Genomic DNA, 26,972 nt, shown 5'->3' with positions numbered 1-26,972 from the left:
AATGAGCCATATTAACATCTACTGTAATAGATATTAGAAATATTTTAGGAAAAAAAGATAGATTGGCAAATTATTTCATCCTGTATTTTTTGCTTCATTAATTAAATTAATTAATTTGAATGTTAATTAAAGCATGTTGTTAGTGTGACTAAATTTGCTAAAACTATTATGCTTAGAGTTCTTTGAGATTCATACTTAAATTCATGCATGTTTAAAATAAGGTAGTACACTGTATTTTGGTCATTCTGAGTTTTTAGAACAATATTTCCAATGTATAAGGTGAAGAGAAACAATAGCCTATATTTCAACATGCCAGATAAGGCATTAAGTAAGACAGCTAAGCATTTACAGCTTGTGGGAAAAGTATTAATTATATTATCTGTTCATGGAAGAGCATTGTTCAGAAAGAAATTCAGGAGAATCAGAGTTTAAACTGTTACCCATGCATGTAAATTTGGTTCTCTGAGCTAATACGCTCAGGACATTTATCAGTAGATGACTGGGAGAAAAACATCTAGCTACTTAATTCTAAATTGGGTTCTCATTTATTACATGGAAAATATATTTGGTTTTTAAATAAATGTATATTTCTCTGAACTCAGCAAAAGAATTTATTAGACATTTGACTATATTAATTTTTTAATTTTATGTTTCTAACAAGAATTATAGAACTTTTATGCCAGAAGGGCTCTGAAAAATTAAGTTAAATTCCTATCATAAATATGTTGTTTTATAAATAAAAGAATATAATTAAAATTAGTGGACTCCAGAGCATTACTGCAAAGATAATAACTGTGTGCCATCAACTTAAAAAGTAAATGAATGAGCATGGATCATCTGCATGTAATTAGGAAATTTAAACCAATTAGAATTAAAGTACTTATAACACATGTTGTGCTCCTGACAACAAAACATAATTCCTGATCTGCCATTATTAAAGCCTTAAGTTTTCTTTTTTTGTTTGTTTTTATAGTTTTATTGATATATAATTGGCATATGACATTGTATTAGTTTAAGATGTACAACATAATAATTTGATATATTTATATATTGTGAAATTACCATAATAAGTTTAGTTAACATCTGTCATCTTGGTTACATTTTTTCTTATCATGAGAACTTTTAAATCTACTTTCTTAGCAATTTTCAAATATACAATACAGTAGTATTGCTAACTACATTTGCCATGCTGTGCATTACATCTCCATGATTTATTTATCTTATAACTGGAAGTTTGTACCTTCTGACCACTTTCACTCATTTCTTGTATCCCCACACCCTGCCTCTGGCAACCACCAATCTGTTCAGTTTCTATGAGTTCAATTCCTTTAGATTCCACATATAAGTGAGATTATACAGTATTTGTCTTTCTTTGTCTCACTTATTTTATTTAATATGATTACCTCAGGGTGCATTCATGTTGTCCCAATGGAAAGATTTTCTTCTTTTTTATAACTAATATTTTATGCCACATTTTCTATAGTCAATCATTAGTTGTCGGACACTTAGGTTGTTCTCATGTCTTTAAAGCCTTAAGTTTTCTACTAGTTATTCCTATTATATCTATTAAGCTTTTTTATTTAAGAATAATTGATGTTTATACACATATACTATTAAAACACAATGAGCTATAATGTTTCTCTTTGTGTCATTTATTGTACATTAAAATTGGAAGTAGTGTGATAAAAGGAGGATCTTGTTTCTTTATATTAAGTTGAATATGGGATATATTCTCTTGAAAAGAAATTAGCAGCAGTAGAAAAATCTCAAAGACTGATTTTAAATAATAAAAAGAACTTTATGCAATCTGGGTCGTTTGTGTATAATCATCATAGAAACAAATCAAATCATAGAAAGTCTTTCTTTGCTTTCTTTTTTCCTCAAAGTAGAAATTTTCATCAAATCTTCACGTTTCTTTTTAATTTTTTTATTCAAAAAGTTAAAACTTTTAAGAAATTTAAATATGTTTTCTAAAAAAATAAAATCATTAATGGACTGTGGAACAACACTGCCAAGTTTCAGAAGAAAGGTTTCAACTTTAAATAGTCTCTTGTATTTCGTTCTATTAATTATCTTTTAAATGAGTTTCAAGAGTTGCCCACTAGAGAGCCTGTAGCCTACTCTACAAATCTCATCTAGAGATTCCAACCATTCTCTTTTTAGATGATGTTTGAGGGCTGAATAAAATAGAAAAGCATCTTTAGGGCCTAGTGTTTTCACAAAATCCATGATCCAAAATTCAGGATGATGTCCTCAAAGAAGAGGATTTAAAGTCCTAAATCTAAGGTATAAACTTAATTATTCTAATGTAATAGACAAAGTAGGTGTCTCTGCTAGATATTACCTGTCATGTTATTTAGCTATTACTAGTCAGAGATTAATGTGAACCATGTTGGGGCAGGAGTGGGGGAGTGGGTGCAGGGTACACTTTTTTAAAAACAAACAAATGGTACTTGGAGAAGCCATAATGGCATAATATTAACAAATTAACTTGTTTCCACTATTTATTTGGCCATGCATTGATGGTCAAAATATTCAGAACTCTGAGATTAACTACTGAGGGAATGTTTAAAACTTTATATCCCTACCCTTTCATACGTAAAGTTAAACCAGCTCCCCTCCTGGGTGCTTTACTCATACTATACTATAAATGAATTTAGAATTAGTACTACATAACAGTGGTTTGGAGACATGGTGTCAAGACACACTGATATGTCACAAGTTGTTACATGTAGCAGTAAATATGACTACCAACAAAAAAAATCAAATTAATAAATTATTTGTTTACATTTTATATAAATAGGACATATTCACAGTTATTGATGTTATACTATCATTTTTTTATTCTCAGTAGAATTCCTTGTGATGTCTTGAATAAGAGACAAAGAGGTATCCAAGTCCAAGTAATTCTGGGGGAATTCATGAGTGTGAACTCTACGTAGGAGTAAACTTTGGTATATATTTAACTGTGAAAAGAGGAAGATCGGTAGCTGCTGTTGAGCATGTCCTTCATGTGCATGCATAAGACAACAGTCATTCATGGAGGAAAGTGCCCAAAGACACTGAAGTTTGGACTCTAATGAATAAAGTTTATTTATTTTAGTGGAGCCAATTATCTAGTCACAGACTTTTCCACTTCCCTGGTCCAAGGAGAATTTTTTTTTTTCTTTCTAGTTGAGTATAAATTCCATATACAGTTTTCTGGTATATAAAATACTGTGTGACTATCTACCAGTAATTAATAGCCTTTCATCCAGGTGAGTAATATATGGAATGAATTTATTGTTTATGAGTATATCAATATTGTTTAAAAACTATATCCTGAGAGATAAACCCAACGCTGAAGTGTAAAATTGCTAATGCAGGCTCATAGCCTGGAAAATGATTTATTTTAATAGCTTTCTTCATTTAACAGTTCTTCATTTGAAAATGTTCTCTTTTGACGGCAGATTTTGTGGTTTCGTGTAGTGAAAGGAAAATTTATTTCTTTGACACATTTATTCTTTTAGTAGTTATTTATTTGAAAAAGTTGCCTTGGGTACTTATATATTTTACAGTTTACAGAGAAATTCATTCTTGATAGATTTTTTTTTTATGTTGATTCATTTAAATGTGTTATCACTCCGTGGAAGTGTTGCTAAGATTTCTTAAAACTAGATCTTCCTAGGGGGTGCTCATAAAACAATGCGGATTTTCCAGGCAGTCTACAAGCCCTGAAATCACAGAAAAGAGGCACATCATTAGAAAAAAGGAGAAAACTCATAGGATAAATTTTAACCAACTATTAGTAGATGTCCTTAACTGTAGTGTTAATTATAATTTAGACCTATTACCACAGAGCATTTACAAGAGGACTAGTATGTGGTCCTCTTGGGGATGCAGTATGTGGCAATGACAAATATATGTTACTCTTTTACATAGATTTGAAAACAGGGTATCTGTCACAAACATTTTGTTTTCATGTTGAATATTATCACTGTAACTTTGAACAAACTTTCATTTGTTTATTTCAGGATTTAACTTAACTTGAAGATGTTATGATATGTTATTGTAGGGACAGTTAAATTACACATCTGTTTATTATTCATTCTGTGCCCATTTTTATCCACAGTTCCAAAGACAGCACCCACCAATGTAAGTGGAAGAAGTGGAAGAAGGCATGAGTTAGTCATTGCCTGGGAGGTAAGAAAGCCTGTACTCAGATGTCATAACTTGTTGATTCCTTAGACAGTAAGGCTATATATCTAGTGTTTGTATTTGGTACAGAGAGACTGAGTAATTCTATTTAAATTAGGTTAAGAAACACTTTGAACATGCGTTTCGCAAACTTATATACCTTTCTCATTTTCATACCAGGACCTAGTTGACTTTTCCCCCAATCTGTGGTTTGCCTTCATGTCATACAGGCTATCTCAGGGTAAAGTTTAAATAATTAAAACACATCTTCTCATATATTACTTCAGATATTTATTTGGCTTATTTGAAATTTAATTATTTCACAAGTAGTACCCTTGACTTGTTTGGAAGCTGAAACCATTAGGGAGGAAGGAAATTAATCACCACTGAATTTGTGGCCTCAGGCCTAGGTTATCTCATTTATCCCATACAACAATCCTATTAGTGGGGATAATTTTTCTTATTTTAAAAATTATGAAACTGAGACACAGTTTAAATATCTTCCCTAATAAGAAGTAGAATTGGGACATTGACAAAACTTAAATTCTTTTGTCTTTCTCACTATATGATCTCCAAAGTTTCATCTGAAAAGTACATTTGTTTTTCATCAAGCCACTTTTCTTTTTTGATGATAAAGTATCTTATTCAACATAGCTATGTAGCTCACAAAACTGTGCCCTAGAATATGGAAATGGAATGGAAATGGAAGTGTCTGCTAGAAAAAAACAAACACATTCCTGGTTGTCTCTAAGATGTACAGAAAAACTCTTTTTTCCATTGAGAAATTTTCCATGAGTATATCCTCCATCCAGTCATATCCATTCCCTTGTTCTTCCACAGAACTTTTTGTCTTGTTTTGATTTCCTCAGAGGTATTAACTTCCCAATACCTGAACTACACTGAGATCAACCTCTCTATCAGTTTTGTGTCTTAGCTCAGATAGCTCTAACAAAATTTCATGGTCTGAGTGGCTTCTAAATGACAGAAATTAATTTCTTACGGTTCTGGAGGCTGGAAGTCTAAGATCAAGGCACCAGCAGACCACAGTCTGGTGAGGGCCTTTTTCCTGGTTCACAGACAGCCATTTTCTCACTGTGTCCTCATGTGCCAGAGAGGCCAGAGAGCTCTCTGGAGTCTTTTTTAAAAGGACACTCTGCCTTTATAACCAATTCACCTACCAAAGGCTCATCTTCTATTACCGTCATATTGACAGGAATTTATCACATGAATTTTATTTTTGGAAGAAAAGATATAAAATTCAGTCTATACTACTTTGGTTTAATATTCTTTGTCTCTTTTACACCACTCAAAACAGTTTTTCCTGAAATCAAAATTCAAAGAAAAAAATTGTAACAAGTATTTATTGAGTATAATTTATCAAGCATTGTGCTAGGCAGTGGCTAGTAACTACTTCATTGACTGACGAGTACTCCTTTTTATAATGCGCAATTGATAACCAATAAACAAATTTAAATGTAAACTATACAGTACAGGAAGGTTCTTGAACAAATACTATATTCTATTTTTTTTTTCATATGTTAAGCATATAGAAAAAAAGCAATTGAAAAAAATACTAGAAGAAAGGTCTTACATTAACGTCTCCTAGATTTTCTGTGCAAAGGACTCTGCAGAGCAAGAATTTACCAACCACCAGATCAGTTTTCCTCAACATGTTAAATTCTAATGTGGAATCCAAGGACCTTCATTTCATATACATGGCTAATTAAAGAGAATTTGTTTCACTTCAAGAATTTGCAGTACTCTTGATATTTTTCTTAAATACCAACTGATATCGTTTAATTTTTCATCCTTTTAAATTTCCAACAACTGCCAAATGATTATGTACTGTTGGGTTTTAATATAGTATAAAGATTTCAGTATCCTTTTCTCTAGTCATGCTGATAATTAATTACATTTTCTTCTTTAGCCAGTATCTGAAGAATTTCAGAATGGGGAAGGCTTTGGCTATATTGTGGCTTTCAGGCCCAATGGAACACGTGGCTGGAAGGAAAAAATGGTGACATCCTCCGAAGCTTCAAAATTCATTTATCGAGATGAAAGTGTACCTCCTCTTACTCCCTTTGAAGTGAAGGTTGGCGTTTACAACAATAAAGGGGATGGACCTTTCAGTCAAATAGTGGTCATATGTTCAGCTGAAGGAGGTCAGTTTCTTTATCCTTATTATTTTATATAGTATTTTAATATTTTATTGTTATATAAATGAGACATTATTGTACAAATATTAAGAAATATAGATCACACCAAAAAGGAGATAAAACTCACTGTAGAACTACACATTTTTTAGATATATTTTTCCAAAATTTTTTTGAAATTTTTAGTTTAAAAAATTGATCATTTTATATGTGTTGCTTTATGTTTTTCACTCCTTAATGACATATGGCAAATACTTTCCCTTGATAACAACGATATTAATAATAGCTGTATTTTATTCTGTTCCCTGAATGGACATTTAACTGATGGTTTAAAACTTAGATAATTTTATATTTTAACTGACACATTTAAATTTATGTAAAATAAATCTAAATGAACCCTTCATTTATGTGACTAATAAATATTTATTACTAACTTCCTACATATAACATTGTACTGACAAAGAAATTATCAGACAGGGTTTCTTTTTTATTCTTATTTATTTATTTTCAATTACACTTGGCATGCAATATTATATTAGTTTCAGGTGTACAGCATAGTGATTAGACATTTATATAACTTATGAAGTGAGCACCCTGCATGTCTAGTACCCATCTAATGCCATACATAGTACTACAGTATTAACTATGTTGGACAGGACTCTGTTGAAAGGTTTTCAACCATGACATCTTTAAATCCTCGACAATGTTATCTAATAGGCCTTATTATTCCCTGTGTAGAGAAAAAACAATTAAATTTCAGAAAAGTTAAGAACTCGTCAAAAGTTATACAGCTTGTAATTGAGAATTAAACCCAGGTAGTGTAATCATTAAATCCTTGAGAGTCCTGAAGTGCAAACTCATCTTCCTAGATAAAAATCCTGGACTCTGTCAAGTTTTACAACAAAAACCCAATTTTCTGAGTAAAAAAAAAAGCACGCTAGATTGTACTCCTTTTCTTCTTATTCCTTCTATTCGAGTGCAGAATTTCAACTGGACCTACAAATTAAAAAAAAAAAATACTTTACATTCCCTAAATTTGACAAATGACTGAGAAAATGTTCTACCGAAGACAGCATTCATTTGACCTTCCATATACTTATGGTCTTTATAAGCTAACACTTTTACTTCCTTTGTTCTCAAATGTGTGACTTAAAAGAGGAGAATTATTAATCTTTTGGTACTATGAGTTTATGGGGGGAAATAAATAAGGCCTTTTGAACATTGAACCACAAAGGTGTCAGATTTATATAAGATGTATTTTTTCAATACAAGCTGACTTGTATTTTTATAACATACAGCCGGATTTTGAAGCAGAAGCGGGAAGTTTATCCTAGCATAATAATGACCAGGAAAGTGAAGAATTAAGTAATAACAAGGAATCATAGATGTTCCGAAGAGATACCGATGCACTTATCTCAAGTTTCCGAGGTGTTTTCGGATATAGTCGATGTACCATATTAGTTGTACCATATTTCTGACAACGAAATCCAAGTAGGAATCTCAGGCCCCAAACTAGCTTTCAAAAACTGAAGCTCAGAGACGTTAAATAACATATTCAAATTGACCCCAGTAAGTGACAAAGTTGTAAGCAACTGTAGTAAGTGACAACTGGGATTTGAAACTGAATGTGTATGACTCCAAAACTCATGCTTTTAACTACCACCCAATACTGTCTCATCAGGAATGTATATAATAATAATATTTTATTAATCTATTATTGTATATAATAATTTTTATTACTTGTTACTCTAAAAATCTATTTTGAAGTACATTTTTTATTCAGGGATTACATATTCTTGTTGCTTTAAAATTTCTTCAACCTAATCATCAAGCACATAACCCCAAAGGTTACATGAGATGAATTGGAGGGATTTGTGAACATGCTCTGTATGGTAACACCATGCTGCCTTTAAGAAAATACAGATTTGTACTTTCCGTGTCAACCTTTGCTTTGAAATTAAATTATAGCAGCTGCCATGGGTTGTTTATACTGTTTCCTTAAACTTGAAATGGCTTGCCTTTGGAGATTTCCCTTTCAAGCAAGATAGGAAATATGCATATTTTTTTCAAAGACACTGAGGTTGTTGCTGTAAAATATTTCATAGTAACGCTTCACTTATTTTAATAAACTAGAATATGGAAAATATCAGGCAAATTAAATCTGGATAGAGTCTGCCTTTTTTCTGACAATAAAATCCAAACATATATTTGGCATTTGTTCACTGATTAAATTTACTAATCGGAACTTTGTGTGTAAATATGAGTAAAATTTTAGCATCATTAAGTTATGTCAACTAAGAAAGTCAGCACAATAGAAAGGAAGAGCATTTTCCTGGAGTCAGTAAAGCTTGAGTTCAATTTACTCACACTAACTATATGGCCCCAAGAAGTTTATCCATGTCTCTCTTACCTTCCTCCATTTTAACATGAAAGTCTCGAACTGAAAAATCTCCAGAAGCTATTACAAATCTAAAACTAAAATTTTGTTAATTTATTCTACATTCTAAAATATTCATTAAAATTTTAATTGTCCCAAAATAGGCAGTAATAATTGATCTGCTGTTGTTATATAATAAAAAGAAGGAAATCAACACCCCCTTTAGTCATTTGATGAATTGCTTTACTTGAAAAGAAGTAAAAATATTGTCAAGTTGAACCATTTTTAAAAAGAGTCAAGACTTGCAATAGATTTATAAGATAATATATTGTACTCATGCCAGTTCAGATTCCTCTCTTGTGTGACAGTGGATGTTCATAGAGATTCACAGTGTACCTTCATCACACTCTTGCCTAAAGCTCAACTGACTTGATCGAGACTGTTTCTTGTCCATAAGATTAATTCTGCGTCTTTGTTTTTCTGTTAACCTAGTTCACCTCAAAATTCCTCCATATTTTAGATGAATTTATGTGAAGAACAAGAGGAGTGAGACTGGCTTTCCATTTCTGTTTATGGGCGTAGTTCTTCTTCATATCAAGAATACTTGATACATGTGTAGAATGTACACCAAGTCAGGAAAAAACATGTTCTAGATGCTGTATTAAATTCAGCCAACAAAATTTATGTTGATTGGAGTAAAATACAGAGCACAACTTCAAGACACACCTTACCATACTAGTTCTCAACACATTTTCCACTGGCACATTGATGATCAATAGCATTCACATCCAGAGCACAGTTCCATAAGTGCTCATGTGCATTCCCTGTACCCTCCATCCTTTTCTTTTCCTCTCAAGAAATTCTATTGAAATGCAAATGAGAATTGCATTTTTACAGGGAAAACCTTGAATGTGATGTTATTAAAAGGACTAATCATTTATAAATATTGAGACTTGGTAAATCGCTTGGGAAATGACTTTGACTCTTAATCTTCTGAGGTTGACTCTTGCACTAGAATACCTCCAGAAAAATTTCAAATGGTTCTTCTGTTAATACCCTTGAGCCTTTGAAACCTTCCAGGAGTTTCACAATAGGAGTACCCTGACTGATCTGTCAGTGCCAAGCAGCATTTGACATAAACCTGGAAGGAGAAATATTTTTCCTGCTAAGACTTCTATCCACCCTGAAGATGTATCAATAATCTATACTCTTTAAACCAAGCAAGAATTATGTGCATTCTAACCCTGATTTGACTTCAGATATCTAGAGTATGATATAATCCTATACAATACCCTCATTTGGGGAACAATCCTAATTTTTTAAAGTATAGCAGAGTTTCAACATCATTTTAAAATGCACGGTAGAAGTGATAAATTGTTTTTTTTAAGACAAAAAATCAAATGTGTTTGATTTTTTCACTTATGCGTTTCTAGAAATAGTCAAACTCCATTTTCCACTTAGCTGTTGTTACTATAGCTTTGAAAAGGGAGAGAACCTGAACATTCAGTTAAATCTAACATAAAAATAGAGAAAATTCAATATAGATTAATTACAGATTGAAAGAATTGTTTATATGTGATGTGCTTTAGCCTTTTCTAGTTTTTCTGGCTTTTATATGTAAAAAAAAATGTGCTGCCTTTATTTTTGTTAAAACCAAAAAAACTTGTTTTCTCCTTGTTTGCAGAAAATAATATGCAATTATATTCTTACTAATGCAGCTACCACAGCTCAAATTAAAACCCAACATTCATGAGATGTTATTCTTCAGATCAGTTCTTAACTAAAACTGATCTCAGTGGGATTTATGTGAACTTGAAAATTAATAAATTGGCATATTAGTTGTGAAATACAGAAATAATTTCCTGTCCTTGCCAGATGATCCATTTGGATTAGTGCCTATAAAAGTTCAACTATAGCTATCTTTACTGAATTTTTAAATAATGAATCCATAACCCTTCTCTCAAGGAGTTTATTAAACTCTCCTTTGATTAATGCTGTTGCCCACCCCTCCTGGGAAGTCAAATGTATAATCAATATTACAAGCACATCCCCCCATATTACTTGGAGAACTACAGCTGCTGGGTCACTTAATACAAATGTATCATCTAAATTCATCAATGTAGTAATGCTGTTCAGATTTTTAATCTAATAGAAACTGAAATCTATCAATCAGCCTGTCCGTTTCATATGTTAAGTTTGAAAGAGTTGGCCATGCCCTGATTATATCATCATAAGTGTGTATGTGTGTGTGTGTGTGGTGTGTGTGTGTGTGTGTGTGTGTGTGTGTGAGAGAGAGAGAGAGAGAGAGAGAGATCGCTTTTTAAGTCTTTGAGTCTATGACGTAACTCATGCAATCTCAGAAATAGATTCCTGAATTTTCAGCAAATTACCCGAGTATAATAGACAGAAGTGAGAATGGCAGAAAACATCCTGTGATTTACAGATCAGGGGAGTTTTAGAGATGCCTCAATATGAAAAGATCTATGAGGAGCAGTGCAGCTGTAGCTCATGTTTATCAAAAATTCCATGAAATAGGAATAAAAGGAGTTAATAGGAAGCTTGAGGTGGATTAAATAGACCATGGGGGTCTAGTTTTTCTGGAAAAACTTAGAGTAGAGAGCCCACGTGAAGATCCCAACATCAATATTCTTGAGAAAAGTCAGGAGTGGAGGGGCAAGAAGAAAAGAGAACAATAGCAAAGGGAAAAAGCACCATGTGTGTATAACACAGATATGTGCACAGAACCATAATAGCTTGGTGGTCTGGACCTGACTACCTTGTTCGAATTCTCTTTCTACCCGCTGGCAGCAGTGTGACCATGGGCAAGTTGCTTATCCTCTCTGCCCCTCAATTTTCTCATCTAAAAATAGTGATAGTGATAGTAGGGTGTTGGAAGAGTAACACAGACAAGAAATTTTGAATAAGGTGTGGCACATATCAAATCTTCAAAAAAATGACAATTATCACTTTCGGTTGTTCCCCTTATCTATTTTGTTCGTCTTTTTTTGTTTCTTTATTTTTAATCTTGTTCCATTTATTCCTCTGTCAGTTATTTGGAAGTAATTGGGCAGCAAGAAAATGAACTATATATGTTCCCTGTAAAATCTCTTCTGTGTCCTAAAACTGACTCTAAGGATGGAGAATGAGCTTGCCACTTATTTGGTGCCCATTTGAAAACAACAGATGAAAGGGCACTTGACACCTGGGTTCTTTTAGGCCTCTTTCAGAGCCAGAACAAGAGTTTGGATAAATCAACCTTTATATATGTCACATTTTTATCTGCAAAATGGACATGAATTTAAAACAAATGTTCATGACTCAAAAGCCTACAGAGATCAGATAAAAAATATTAATAAGTGAAGTAGTCCCACTGTGATAAAATAGGGAATAGTAGGGACTCTGGCAAACTGAAAAGAATATACCCTGAATAATGAGGCCAACTACTAATTCTCAACACCCAAGAATTCAGGTTTGATATTGCCCTTTTTTTCCCTAAAAGAGCCAGAAAATTTTATATTTATATATGAAACATTGGAATAAATTAATTTAATACATTATTTGGGAAAACAAAACATTACTGAAGACCAACTGGTCATCTATTTGTGAGCTATGATCCAAGTGACTTTGTAAAATTCTTCCTAGTTCACTTACATTAGGATACCCAAATAGAACAACTAGTTCTAATCCAAACCGGATATTCTGTGATCCAGTTATTTATTCTTGTCTATGAACTATTTTTTTCAAGCACATTAAAAATTTATTTTCTTTACTATTTACTTAATTAATTTAATTTATTAATTTATAATTCTTTAATGTGATCACATATTTGTCTATAAACTTTTTGATCCACAACAAAATGTTCACTCAGCTATAAATGGCACAAACTGAAATTTCTAGAAGTAAACTGAGATCTCTATTTTACATGCTGAAATTTCTGAGTTAGGTATTATTTCGGTATCATTTGTACCATCTATTGCTGATATTATTTATATCCAGAAGGTAAAACAAATAAAAAATGACTCTTCAGTTGCTGCAACTGTAATGTTTAGCCCCCAAGAATGCAACTATTAAACATCAGCTTGGGTCTGACTCTGATTTAAAATTCTCAAAGAAATGAGGATGCTTGTTTAGGAAATAGGTTTCTCAATATTTCCCTTCCTTTTTTTACCTATATTTTTTACTTTTTAAAACTTTTATTTCTATTTGAGTACTTAAACTTGTGTAGTGCTACAGAAAGTTGCTAGAGAAATAATTTCTTTCTCTGGAGTTGGAAAGAGAAAGGCTGCCACCCAACCACATATTTTGTGCTTCTGAAACTATTTATCCCCCTGCAATCTTCTTTGGCAAAGATGTAATTGCTTCAATAATCTAAAAGCTGAAAGAGACATTTGGCACACAAATCCTTGCAATGCATTAATTTAAAAGATAAGAAAAACTGCTTTGAAATAGCAGATTTACCCAAAGTGTGGCTCTCTTTGAAATACGTAAATCGTATCCTAAATCCTGGAGATCAGGTTGCACACACCTTGAGAATATTAGCATTTCCTTTCCTTTACTTGCACAGTTAAAAATTTTAAATCCTTTTAAATAACAATGAAAATTTGTTGTTGTTGTTGCAAGCCTGCTGATCAGAATTCTAGAATAAAATAGAAAATAGAAGCTTTTCCCAGATTTTTTTTTTTTAATCTGGTTGTTAGAAAGTGGAATGAGGGAAATCATGAGCAAAAAAAATAATGAAAGATACTCAAAAAGTAACATAATGAGAAAGTACAATGTATACCATGGCAGGAATTAATGTCAGCTTCTGTGTAAAGATTAATGTGAATTTACCAAAGCACTTTGAATTAACACAATTATAGCATGTGATCTTAATGAAAGCTTTACCAAAAGAAAATCATTGCTCAGTGCAAACGTACCTTTTAAAAGCCTTTTGTGGACTTCTTTTACAGTAACAAGGTAGTTTTTGATTGACATTTCTCAAATAGTACTATACTAAGGCTTTTCAGATAGATATGTGACTGCTTTTCATTAGAAAAGGAAAAAATCTCTTTCCATGCCCAAAGCAGTCACAGTTCTTGATTCCAAGAAGCATCTGAAGCGTATAGCAACTCTAAAGCGTTGGATGCTGCATAAACTGACAATTGTGTTTGCTCCTCATTCATCTACCGGTCCTCACAAGGTGAAAGAATGTCTCCCTCTCATCATTCTCCTAAGGAACAGACTGAAGTATGCCCTAACAGGAGATGAAGTAAAAAAGATCTGCATGCAAGATTGATGGCAAAGTCCAGACTGACGTAACCTACCCTTGCTGGTTTTATGGATGTCATCAACATTGATAAGGCCAGAGAAAATTTCCTTCAGATCTATAATACCAAATGTCTCTTTGCTGTTCATATTATACCGGAAGAAGCCAAATACAAGTTGTGCAAAGTGAGAAAGATCTTTGTAGGCAGAAAAGGAATCCCTCATCTGGTGGCTCATGATGCTGACACCATCCACTGCCCTGATGCCCTCATCAGATATGAATGACACCATTCATATTGGTTTAGAGACTGAAAAAATTATTGATTTCATCAAGTTTGACACTGATAACTTGTGTATGGTGACCAGAGGTGATAACTTGGGAGGAATTGGTGTGATTACCAACAGACAGAGACTTCCTGGCTCTTTTGATCTGGTTCATGTGAAAGATGCCAATGGCAACAACTTTGCCACTTGGCTCTCCAACATTTTTGTGGTAGGCAAAGGCAACAAACCATGGATTTTTCTTCCCCATGGAAAGAGTATCCACCTCACCATTACTGAAGAGAAAGACAAGAGACTGACATCAAAACAGAGCAGTGGGTGACATGATCTCTAGGTGACATGATTGGAAAAGTCTTTCTACCTCATTAAAGATAAATATAGCATGAAGAAAAAAAGGAAAAAGAAAAATCTTTTAAAAATGCTTATAATTTCTTTAATATCTTTAATAATTACTTAATTTTTTTAGAACTCTATCTTTGCCATGTGATTTCCTATATCTTAAAAAAAACACACACACATTTTAAAAAAGACAAAAACAAACACCACGTTTTTAACAGATTAATCTGAGCTCTTACCAGTGATGTAGGGATAGTATCAAAGTCTCTTAAATTTTATGGGATAGGAGTTTTTAAACCGACTTTGTACAGAACTGTTTGAACTAATGTATGGCCTTTATTCTGCCATTTTATTTAATGTGTGTTTGTGACACAGTATTTATGATTCTGCGATGTCAAAACTGGAAATATTTTGTTCCTCACCTAGAGTGTGACCTCAAATGAAGTGCTGCTCTTGATGGATGCCAGTCAGACATGGTATATTTGAAAAAAAAAAAATAGTGAGAAAGGTCACCGAGCATAGCAACAGCACTGGAACCTTCAGGGACTTTTCCTTTTCATTTTCACCTGTCTTAAAAGTCAATGCATGCCTTTTAAATATCATGATTCATAACATGTTTCTTATACAACCATGGAAATGTAGTTTTGTGGTTGGGACAATGAAAGAAAAAACTCATGAAATTTAGACTATTTGTGCCTGCACAGGGTAAAGAATAAAATAATAAAATAAGTGCTATTTTGTGAATGAATGTTTTAAGTATCAAGTGTTGTGCTAAATATTTTATATGTATTCCAATTAAAACTAACCTTAAAATCTCTGAGCTATGTACTCTTATTATGCCCACATTACAGATGAGGGAACTGGGGCTTAGGACAAGGTGAAGCAACTTGGCCAAAGGAAAATAAATATATGATCTTTTAAGGCAAAAAAATAACAGCAGCAGCAACAAACAAAAAGCCAAGCTTGACTCCTAGTTCATTTTTCTGATTACGCTAGCCTGGCAGGCAATTTAAGTCAGTCAATTTAATTTCTCCAGAAATGTTCTAGTTAATCTAAGGATAAAGATCTTGGCTTATCTTGCTAGATTTGTCATCGATGTAAGATTTTGATGAGACTTGACCCGAGTGCAGAAATCTAAAAAGATCGTCTTTTTATCTTGTGTTTTTTCACAACTACCACAGCACTTCATTTCAAAAATAAGGTAGAAAGAAGTAACACCTGACAAATTCAGGTGCAATGCTTCGATAGACATAACTTGTTACCAACACAGTTTATTATTTCCATTTTCCTTCATGCAGAACCCAGTGCCGCTCCCACAGATGTCAAGGCTACAAGTGTGTCTGTGTCAGAGATTCTTGTTGCATGGAAACATATTAAAGAGAGTCTAGGAAGACCACAGGGATTTGAGGTATGAACAGATTATTGAAAATAAGCCTTGTTGTTTCTGCTGGCATTGCATTCTTCTAAAGAAATGATTTGGTGACATTTTAACAGAATTATATTCCTTTGAAATTTTGCTCTGTGGCAAAGAAAGTAAGAAATATCCTATTTTACTGACGTGTATTATGTTGCTCATTAGCTGGCTTATTTTTCAGCATAGCGGTTTCCATGGCACCATTCAAAAATTTTTTTTCAAAAAATGAGGTGAAAATAGACCTGTTTCAAGAGTTACAGGTGGCTATTTACAGGTGTCCAATTTACTGGCTGTTAAAAATCTTCTTGTGTATTTCCCTCTCATAATTAAATGGTAAGACAGGTTTTCTACTATACTGTCCTTGGCAGATCTTGTCTCCTATACTACTCAGATTTGCTTGAACTTATATATTCAAATGACTTTTTGTCCCTTAAGTTTGCTGTTTTGAAACACAGTTATTCCAGCCTTATAACGGTGAACATTTTATTTTAACAACTCATTGACCAATGAAATGTTGGCCTCTGCACGGACTACAGGATCGTGAACCATCTGTGCACTTAAGTATTTCACAAAAACAAGACTCCCTCTCTTCATACAGCTTTTGTTCTTGTCTTCAATAGTCATTGATGAGAATTAGGAGAGGAATTTATAAAAGACAAAATAGAATTAGCAGCCAACCTAAGATCTTAGTTTCCTTTAAACTTTTTAATTCTTACTTTTCCTCTGTTTCAACTCCCACTAAGAGAAAATCATCTTGATTTTTGAACAGTGATCAGGTATAGGACTTGTCCACCAACATGATTTCCAGGCTAAAAACAAACTTCTTTATTCCATTTGAGTTTTCAAATAATGCCTAAGATCTATTTGATTAATATACAGCTAGCATTAGACAATGATTAATTACTGTGATAAAGAGTTTATACAATCTTTTACAGTCAGGACCATTCATAAGAAACCATTACCTATATAAAAGCACGAATTTATTTCTACGGTGTTGCTTCAATTCATTATTTGATAATAGATAATTCAGTATGTATCTTATCATGATTATAGGTTTATTTTATTAAAATCCCTTTTTCTCTCTGTCTATGCTGCTGGGACCAAGTTTGTTCACTAATGACTGGTAGTGAGGACTGGTAGTACTGGGCCTATGACAGCTATAATAAATGTTTGCTGGTTGAATGAATGAATATCTATGCTTTAAAAACATTCCCTTTCAGTACCCATGTAGGAGATAATGGCCTTCCCAGCTTTCTTTCACTGAGTCAGTGTACCATCCCCCAGCTGTTGTGTTAGATGCTAATGGTTCTGAGCTTTCCCTCTGGAGAATTGCCCTCCACTGAGGGGTGCTGCCTTACCTGAAGAGTTACCTCCCCCACAAACAGGCAACCCACAGCCAAAGACTGACTCTGACTGACACTGTCCCTTTCCTCCAGGGGGAAACACATTTATGACTCAGTGTATGATGCAGAGCCTTTTCATGTGCATCAGGTCAAGGCTGGATTACCTGGTACCACACTCTTGTTCAACTTCCTCTTCTTCTTCCATTCTCCTTTTCTGCCTTCCTTACAGATTTAATCGCAGGCACTATCACAATAAATCACATGCACTCAAATTCCTGTCTCAAGCTCTGCTTCTGAGGAACCCAACCTAAAACAACTACATAGTGGAGACACACCTAGACCTCTGGATCAGAACATCTGGTGTGCATACTTTTAGAAAGCCACAGAGTATATTCTGGTGTACAGCAGAATGAGGATCCAGGCTCCTGTATCTCAAAGTGATGCTTCTCTCACACAGCCAGTCACCCTTAACATTTTTTCTACTTTCCCTAATAGCATGATGTTCATATTCCCACTGTGTAATAACAGCCTTCTGTGAGGTCCTGTAAAAATCATATAAGATTTAGGTTTGTGCAGAGTTCTTCTCTTTCCAAAAATAAATCATTCATTTGTTAATTCCACAATGCTAGGGATAAACCAATGAGCAAAATAAAGCTTATATTGTGGAAGGGAAGGCAGGCAATAAAAAGCTAATAAATAAGTGTGTGATTTAATTTCAGTTGATGATAAATGCTGTATAGAAAAGTAAAACTGGACAAGAAGGTAGAAAGTGAAAGTGTCTGATCTCACATATTTAAAAGCCTCTTTCAGCCCAGAAGGTAGAGTACTCTAGAAGGGACCTCAGGGAGAACAGTGAAGAAGCAGTCGGTGCAATGTGACACTGAGGTTGCTTTCAAACGAGACAGTAGCAGTGGAGTTTATGAAAAATTGACCTTTTAAGATATGTTTTGAATTGCATATATGACAGAATTTGATAATGAATTGGATGTGGACTATGAAAAAGAGAGGAATCAAAGATCATTCCAGAGCTTTTTGACCCAAGAAAGCAGATGAATAACATTTCATTTATAGAGATGAGAAACTCAGAGAAGAGAAGGTTTTAGAAGGAAGAAAAACAAGGATTCTTGTTTAGGTATGTTAAATTTTAGAAGCCTTTTTATTTTCAGAAACAGCTGTCAAGTAGGTCTTGTGTTAAGAAAAAGGTTAGAGATAGAGCTATAACTCCAAGGAATCATCAGTATATAAATGGTTATTATGCATGTGCTGGCTGAGATTACTGAATGTTGATAAAAAAAAAAAAATGTCTAAGAGTTGACCCCTCTGGTGCCTCACCATTTGGAACTGAAGAAAGGAAGAGGGTCTAGGCAAAGAAACTAAGGGAGACACTAAAGAAATTCAGAAGCTGAAAGAATTCTTTTAAGGTGGAGTGACCTACTGAATCAAATACTGCTAAGAAAATCAGAAAGATGAAATTGCCCAGTGGATACGGCAAAGCAGAGGATGTGCTTATCTTGGTGAGAGGGCTTTTATAGAATGCTGGTGCTCAAGGTTCGACTAGAGAACACAGTCAAGATCACCCAATAGTGACAAGAGTGTTAGAGCGCAATGTTTTTGCTAAATCTGTTTCATTCAAAATGACAAATTATCACAAGCAAAATTGATTGTTTTTAAGGATAGCTCATTAATAGGAATGAATCAATTTCTGGAGCAATAATTACAATGACTTCATTTAAAAATTAAATCACAAATTCTGACAACTATTTTTACATGTTAGAACAACACAAAATCCAAAGGTACAGTGATGTTTATGCTATTTTATAGTACATTATAAATCGTAGTTTTAAAATATGGCCTCTTGTTACCAAATAAAATCAGTGTCTTGTTAAAGGGAATGTTAATAATCAGAAAATAATTAAAACTTTATATAATTCAGCGCCCAACTGTGACATAAACTATAATTTTAAGTATAGTCAGCAAATACGACTTTGATTAATACTATCTCATAACTGTATAGTTGCATATAGATTTAAAAATACATGTGATATAAGTAAAACTTATCGGCATCACTCAAACCCTCTCTTGTCTTCTCTCTTTACCCTTTTAAAGAGAACTCTACCTTTGCCCCTCACCTTACCCATCCTGAAATTTCCTGCTCTCATCATCTCCTTATCTTTTTTCTTTTATCCTTTTTTCCCCCCACTTAGTGAAAGATCTCCCCAACTAAATGTTACTAAATTTTGAGCATGGTGACCATAAAACAAGTTATTTTTTGATTGCTAAAGCCAATGAGATTGGTTTTAAATTTTATGTCCTTATCATATCAGTTCTAAAAGTCTTAATTTTTCAAGCCATTACTGCAGCTTTACCTATATTGCCTGAATGAGCTAGTTACTACAAAGACACTATGTGCAATTTTGAAAATGGTGGAGATGGTGTTTTGGGCCACCTCTCTTTTTTTCCCTGACTTGAAATGTGTGAATAGGATAGAAAAAGTTCTGCTCTTATAAATATTGTATTCTAATGGGAGAAGACAAATTAAAAAACAAACAAATAAGTAAAATAAACTTAGATAACAATACATATAGAAGTTCCTTTAAGGAACAGAAGGAAGTGAGTGGATCAATGAGACCTTGATGAGCAGTGGTGTGAGTGGAATTAAAAGTAGTCAGAGAGTTAGATGGGCAGAGACATGATTATCTGGGGATATGCAGATCATAGAAGGAATTTGTATTTTATTTCAAATGCAATGGAAAGCCGCTGAGCAATTGTAGGAGAAGAGTGACCATGTCTGGTTTAAATTTTTAAAAAACATTTATCTGGCTACAGTAAGTGAAGAATAAAAGGAGGAAGGGAGGAAAAGGTCAGTAGTAGAAGTTAGGAGATTATTGCAATAATCCAAACAGGATATGATGGTGACTTAAACAAAGGTATTAAGAGTAGAGTAGGAGAAAAGTGGACCTGTTTTAGAGGCAAATATGGCAGCAGTTGCTGACTGATCACATGTGGAAGGAAAAGAAATGATGGTTCGTACATCACCGTCTTGGTCAAATGAATGGACGGTGGTGCCATTTACCAAAACAAAAAGAAGAAAAGAAAAAAGAAAACAGGAAAAGAAAGCCTAAACAAAGAACAGATTTGAAGGTGGGAAATAAAGAATTCTGTTTTGGCTAAATTAAATTTGAGATGTCAAATCTAAAAGAATAAGAAATCTAAAAGAGTAAGTCAGATAAGCAATAGGATATGTGAGTTTGGAGTTTAATTAAGAGATCTGGGCTAAAGACATAAAGGGAGCATTCGCAGAGGTGATATTTGAGGCCATTCTACTAAATGAAAGCATCTAAGGACAAATTTCCAGAGAAGAGAAGAGGACTGGAGAAAATAAGAAGAAGAATGGGGAAGGAGGCATACAAAGCTATGTCTTGATTGTAGTCAGCATTCAGACATTTAGATGTTTAGCTAGAGGAAGAATCAACATGAGATTTGCAGGGAAAGGTCAGTTTGGTAGAGGGAAGTATCACCAGGTCTGAGAGGCATCAAAGAAACTAAAATTGCTGATCAAAAAGAAGGAAATGGTCAACTACATTTAAAGCTGCTAAGTGATCAAGTGAGATCAAAGTGGAAAAATACCTGTTGGGTTTACAGGCTACTGATGATCTTTAGAAAACTTCCATTATCAAATAAGTAATAAATATCCCTTATGTTATCAATTTAGTTACTACAAGTTATAGACATCTAATACCCTAAAGAACACTACCGTTAAATAAATTGTGATTAGTGGCAACAATTTGGGAAGAGAGAACCTCAATTCAGAGGTCTCAGCCCAGCAACAGCTTTCTTTGTTGTGAAATCATCTAAGTCTCTTTTCAGGATGTTAAGATTTTGATATATGTATGTAAGAATCACAACCCTCCAATGTTGGTATCAGAGATGGTTAAGAGTCAGATTCAACATCTGAATATGTTTTTGTATCTGTCAGTGATTTTAAGTGAGTCTAATTAGCCACTACAGAAAACTCTTTTAGCCTCAGACAAAAGCAATTAAAAGAAGTCAAGATGAGACTTTTATATAAGGAACTTCCCTTGACATACTCAGAATAATAAGGGCGGTAACTGAGAAATAAATTATTTCTAAAGTCATGTACACAGATTTATTTCCTTCTAGGATATGGTTCCTCTTAAGTAAATACTTAACTGCCATTTTGATATTAATGAATTGTTCCTCTGGAATCCCTAGCATCAACTAATCAGAACACTTCAATGCATTCTCCTTAATAATCAAACTTGAACCTATAAGGGGTTTACCTGACTTTGAAATCGTATTTTCTATGCTAACTGTGGGAGGGTCATTCAGAAAGCAGATGAACATCATCAAGGGCAGTAGAGTCTTTAAGGCTTTTATAGCCTTATCTGATCTCCAATACCCAAATCCCCATCATTGTGCTCTCTCCCTCCAGTTCACACTCTGACTGCCCCTCAGTTGACTTGCAGCCAAATTCAAATTTGGACCAGGACTGGCAGTCAAATTTGGATCTAATATGTCCTTGATTTACCTTTCTGTATGTTTTATCTGAATCATGTTTATTATTTTTTCATTCACTTATTCAGCTAATATTTATTGGATTTCTGCTATGTTTTGGTGCAGTATGTGGGATTAAACCATAAGTAAAAGTCCCTGCCTTTATGAAGTTCACAGTCTAACAAGGGAAACTCTCTTACAATTTCTTTCTTTTGTTTTTGTTTTTCAGGTTTCATTTTTTAATACTAACCTGAGGTCTTGACCTAAGTTCTGGTAGCTCCTTTTACTTGATGACTTGGTCTTCATATTTTTTTTTTCCTGATGTAACCAGCCCTATGGGGACAGCAGTAAGATCTCAGTGTGAGGCTTCCCCTGATATCATTTGTTAATAATCTTCCTAAATTTGGCATTTTTGTCTTTTGTTACAAGGAATCCTCCATTACATCTTAGATGGTTAAAGAAATAATTTTGATTTAAGCTATATTCATCTGCAAACTACTTTTAAATACATTAGTCAGTAAATTCAAATTAAACTGATTTTTGTTATTAAATTGACTAATTGCTCTATCTTATAGAATGGTCATTATAATTGAGGTGGTAGGAATAGCTATGCCTAAAGACAGGGTCAGAATGATGACAGCCCTTAGCCCACCAGAAAATGACTTTAATTAATGGTAAGGGGCTTCAGGACATTTTAATAATATCATCCTTTTTAATTTTTAAGTGGTTCCATCCATGGACATTTCCGTATGTCACAATTAGGCTAGCTTAGGACTTTTGTGTGAAAAGAAAAAATGTGGTCTTTTCTTTTTAATAAGCTTTTAAGATAGCTTTCCACAAGTCTAGCACTACCTCACAAAAATGAACATCTGAGGAAATAAGAAAGAATATGAAATCACAAATGTAGACACCAACTTATCTAGTTGTATTTTACAAACATTTGAACAATTTTATTGACATTCTCTTAGAACCACCATTTGAGAATTTTAGTGACTTACATGTAAGTAGCTAGAGATTTCATGGGTCCAGAGACTAAATATAGAAAGAATTGACATTGAGATATGTGAAATTTCTAGCTTATGACAAGAAACATGATTGAAAATTGAAAATGGGTTATATTTTTTGAATGTCTGATTCATCAATAACCATGACTACCCCATCTGGATTGTCATTCATATCATTGGTCCATGCAAGTAAATTATTAGGTTCAGTTTTGAATTTATGAAGCCACTGGCATTAAGTGTCCTGTGAATGGTAATTATTGAATCTTAAAGCAGAGCCTCTCAATGTTTTTTGAAAACCCCAGAATTTTTATGTGCATAAAAAATCAGTGCAGATGCCAGTCTGGCAATAAGGGAGAGTAAAGAAAGATAAGGCCAAATTTCATCATCTTTTCTCTGATTATTCACAAATCAGGAAGAATGATGAAGGTAACTGTGTGATAAAGGAATGTTAGATAATTCATGTTTTCATCCCTCCACTCATCAAGAATTCATTATGTATTAGGAACTGTGCTAGGCAGAGAAAATAGAAATATTAATAAGACCTAGTTTCTGCCTTCAATCTAATATTGAAGGATGTTTATGGAAATTTAAATAAAAGAGAGAGAGAAAAACATTGGAACAAACAATTCTTGTGTCCATAATTACTCAAGAATTCTTTAGCATCCTAATCCTACGAACAAAAATCAATCAATGAGTATAAAGCCATGCCAATGCCCTATATGGGTATAAGTTTCTGTTTACATGAACATATGCCTCTGTCTCTAAAATGTCCTTAATTTTTTAAATAATATAATAAATCAATAAAATATGTAGTTAGTAAATAAAAAAATAATTTTTCCTAGGCATAATTTTTTTTTAATATTATGTTGTGGATCCTGCCTGTAAGACAAAATACCCCATGATTACAGAGTTTTTGGTGCGTGTATGTATTGTGGCCTTTGCTAAGGGTATTATTAACACTATCTTATTAATGGCTGAAATTATTCCAACAATAAGTGACAATATATTCTTGTAGCAGGGGAACAAGTATACAGTGTCCTAGTTTCAATTCCAAACTTTTTGTGCTTTTTATTAAGAAGATTGAAAGACAAAAACTTATCTCATTTTACAGTTCTTACTAAAAAGGCACCCTAGTGGCTCCTTTTCCTAGTCTGTGTTCAAGACTTTACTGTAGACCATACCAAGGATATGCAACTCAGAAGTTCATTTTAGACATGTCACTAAAGCCATCCACTGATTTGTTTCACTGAAAAGACACAAATTATGTTTTACTCTATAAATAAGTTGTAGTGAGGATTTCTTAAGGGGAGAAGAGATTATTTTTCTTTATTTTATGATTTGACAGGAGACAAAAACACCTAACTGATGTCTGTTAATAACTCATACTAATCAGGTTGCATTTAATTTGTACATCAGGGAGTAGCAATGTGTGTGTGTGTGTGTGTGTGTGTGAGAGAGAGAGAGAGAGAGAGAGAGAGAGAGAGAGAGAGAGAGAGAGAGAGAGAGAAGCAAAAGAATCTAAAATGAAGCCAGCCACTAAAAAGCTAAAACAAAGACTCTTTTATTTTTCATATGGTGTGTGGGTAGCAGCTGCTTTACAGATTCTCTTTGGCTTTCTATTATGACTATGTAAAAATAAGAATATAAAAAACTAAACAGTAAGAACAAAATAAGCTGCCAATTCTACCCTTACTTTTCTGGAATTCTGTGGACTCTGATTTAAATCAAATAGCTTTCATGTCCCTATCATTAGATTTCCTTCTTGGGTTATTTTCATAGACTGGGAGACTAACTAAAACTATTTATGTTTTTCAAAATTCAGCAGATAATAAGAAAATTGAAGAAGTAACATTTCCATTTTTTACCTTGTTCCTTCACCTGTCCTACTGAAAGGCAACTCTGAAAAGAGTTCTTTTAGATAGCAATTAGTTACTGTTTTCTGTTTCTATTTCATTTGCTTCTAGATACATTGCTTCATGGAGGAACTTCTTTAACTCAAACCACCTTTCAATTTTTTTCTATTAAATTTTTAAATAAGCCATTTTATTTTCAAGAATATTAAAATGTTTGCCTAAATATATTGTTTTATCCACATAAAGAACTAAAAGGACATTGATAGTATCTTTTATACATTCAGAAGTATTTCTTATTTTTTCACTCTTTGACACGTTTGAATTTACTATATCACCTGTAAACAGTTTTCTCATTCCTAAACTGAGTCATCCTGAGCTCATTTTATGTCCATCCACAGTCTCACTCTCTATTACATACACAGAAATTCCATGAAAAAAAAAAATGAAATCAAAAATGAAGACATCGACCCATTTAATTTTACAAAAACGTGGGATATTTTGTTGGCAATCTGTAAAAACGACCCATTTGAGAATTACCAAAAATGAAACAAAATAATTTTCCTTTTGAGGGCTGGGTTTATATCTTAAGCAATGGACAATGAACTTGTAGCATAAAGATAATAACTCAGTGAGTGTTGAATAGATGCTTATAGACAAGGTCTTGCTTACTATAGTAAGAAGTGGAGAAATTTTATAAACTGCTTGAATATAAAAAGGAAAAGGAAGTTTTATGAAAGACACACCATATAAAAATGTCAGTTACTAATTGACTAATTGCTAATCACTAAATGACTGAGACTTTATTTTCAAAAGAGCAAGACTTTTTTTAATCTACATGCAGAAATGTGCACAAATCGTAAATGTACAGTTCAACGAATTACTACAAAGTAAGTATACTTGTGTAACCACAATCCAGATCATGAAACAAAACATCGCTAAAAACTAGAGATGCACCTTGTGTCTCCTATAGTCACTATCCTTATTCTTACCTTCCCCCAAAATAGTATCCTGACTTCAGATTGGTTTTGCTAATTTTTGGAATCATGCAAAAGTTTTTATATCTTGTATTTTTTACTCAATATTATATTGGTAAAATTAATCCATATTGTTAACACGCTTTCTCCTATACTGCATTGTATGAGTATCCTACAGCTTATTATTCCACCATTGATAGACATTAGGATTGTTTCCAGGTTGGGTCTGGTATGAATAGATCTGACTAGATAGAGTAATTTTGGGAGATTTACCCACTTGCAATATTAAATCTCCTAATTCATGTTTATTGTATATCCCTCTATATTTTTAAGTCTTCTTTGATCTTTGTCCATACAGGTATTGCAGATCTTTTCTTAGATTTATTCCTATTTTATTTTTTATTCTATCATAACAGTAATCTTTGTTTATAATTTATATTTTGTTTCTTTAACTTTGTATTATGAAATACTTAAACATTAAATATACAGAAAAGTATACTAAATTTCTATGTACTCAACACTCACCTTCAATGATTATAAATTAACGTTTTATACATAACTCTACTTAGTCCTCCTGTATTATTTTGAAGCAAATCTCAGCTGTTATATCATTTTACCCAATGTATTTCATAATAAATCTCTAAAATATATGGTTTTAAAAATTGCCACTTTTCTGCTTCCTGAGAATATGCAGGTTGAAGAATGCACTCTGTTTAAAAAGCAGCAAACTCAAAACTCTCACTCAGTGTACCTTTTTCATAGTAGATTTCTCTTGGTCGCTACCTACATTTTTACCTGGACCCCAGTGTTTCTTTCTGGGCAAACATAGTTTATCATTCAGCCAAAAATTTGAACAGAGTTTATACTCAGATTTTGGGTCTTAACACTTTTGCAGTTCTCTTCTCGAATGTCCCTCTTAGGCTTCCAACTGCTTTTTCTTCCATTAAATTCCATCTTTTGCTGCTTCCTGATGGTAAGGCTGCAGTCTTCTGGCTGCAGTCATATTCCCAAACCAAAAAAAGCCACAAACTTAGCTTGTCGCAGTTTCAGCTTTTCAAAAGTAAATTTCCCTCCAGCTTCTGTCAGCTTTGGATGCTTGTCAAGGTTTTCTGAAATCTCATCTAGGCCAGGATTTGCAGGACCACTTTACTCAGCCACCATTTCTATCATTGTCTTTTTAATATCTCTAAGATCTGTGGTATTACTTTCCATCAATAATTTGTGTATCTGTTCCTCCTTCTCCAGTCTCTCATTTACAATTATTTTTTGGTCTTTTGAAGAATTAATTTGGGCTTCATTCA

General features: G+C 33.3%; 1 protein-coding gene and 1 pseudogene across 4 annotated transcripts in view; both read left to right on the top strand.

Annotated features, from left to right (window-relative positions):
- The window catches only part of CNTN5 (contactin 5), a 1,096,099-nt gene that overhangs the window by 1,041,496 nt on the left and 27,631 nt on the right, over positions 1–26,972 (top strand). For 3 of the 4 annotated variants that reach the window (XM_016134020.2, XM_016134019.2, XM_016134021.2), the window contains exons 20-22: positions 4,112–4,182; positions 6,104–6,338; positions 15,867–15,976. In XM_016134020.2, the coding sequence (XP_015989506.2) occupies positions 4,112–4,182; positions 6,104–6,338; positions 15,867–15,976 (416 nt within the window). The remainder of the gene's footprint in view (positions 1–4,111; positions 4,183–6,103; positions 6,339–15,866; positions 15,977–26,972) is intronic. The other variant, XM_016134022.2, reaches the window with a different exon arrangement.
- LOC107504651 lies at positions 13,394–15,871 on the top strand (annotated as a pseudogene).

Source organism: Rousettus aegyptiacus, unplaced genomic scaffold (assembly GCF_014176215.1).
Source record: "Rousettus aegyptiacus isolate mRouAeg1 unplaced genomic scaffold, mRouAeg1.p scaffold_m13_p_5, whole genome shotgun sequence".
Classification (NCBI taxonomy): domain Eukaryota; kingdom Metazoa; phylum Chordata; class Mammalia; order Chiroptera; family Pteropodidae; genus Rousettus; species Rousettus aegyptiacus.
The sequence above is the reverse complement of the archived record's forward strand: the minus strand, read 5'-3'. Positions and strand labels throughout refer to the sequence as shown.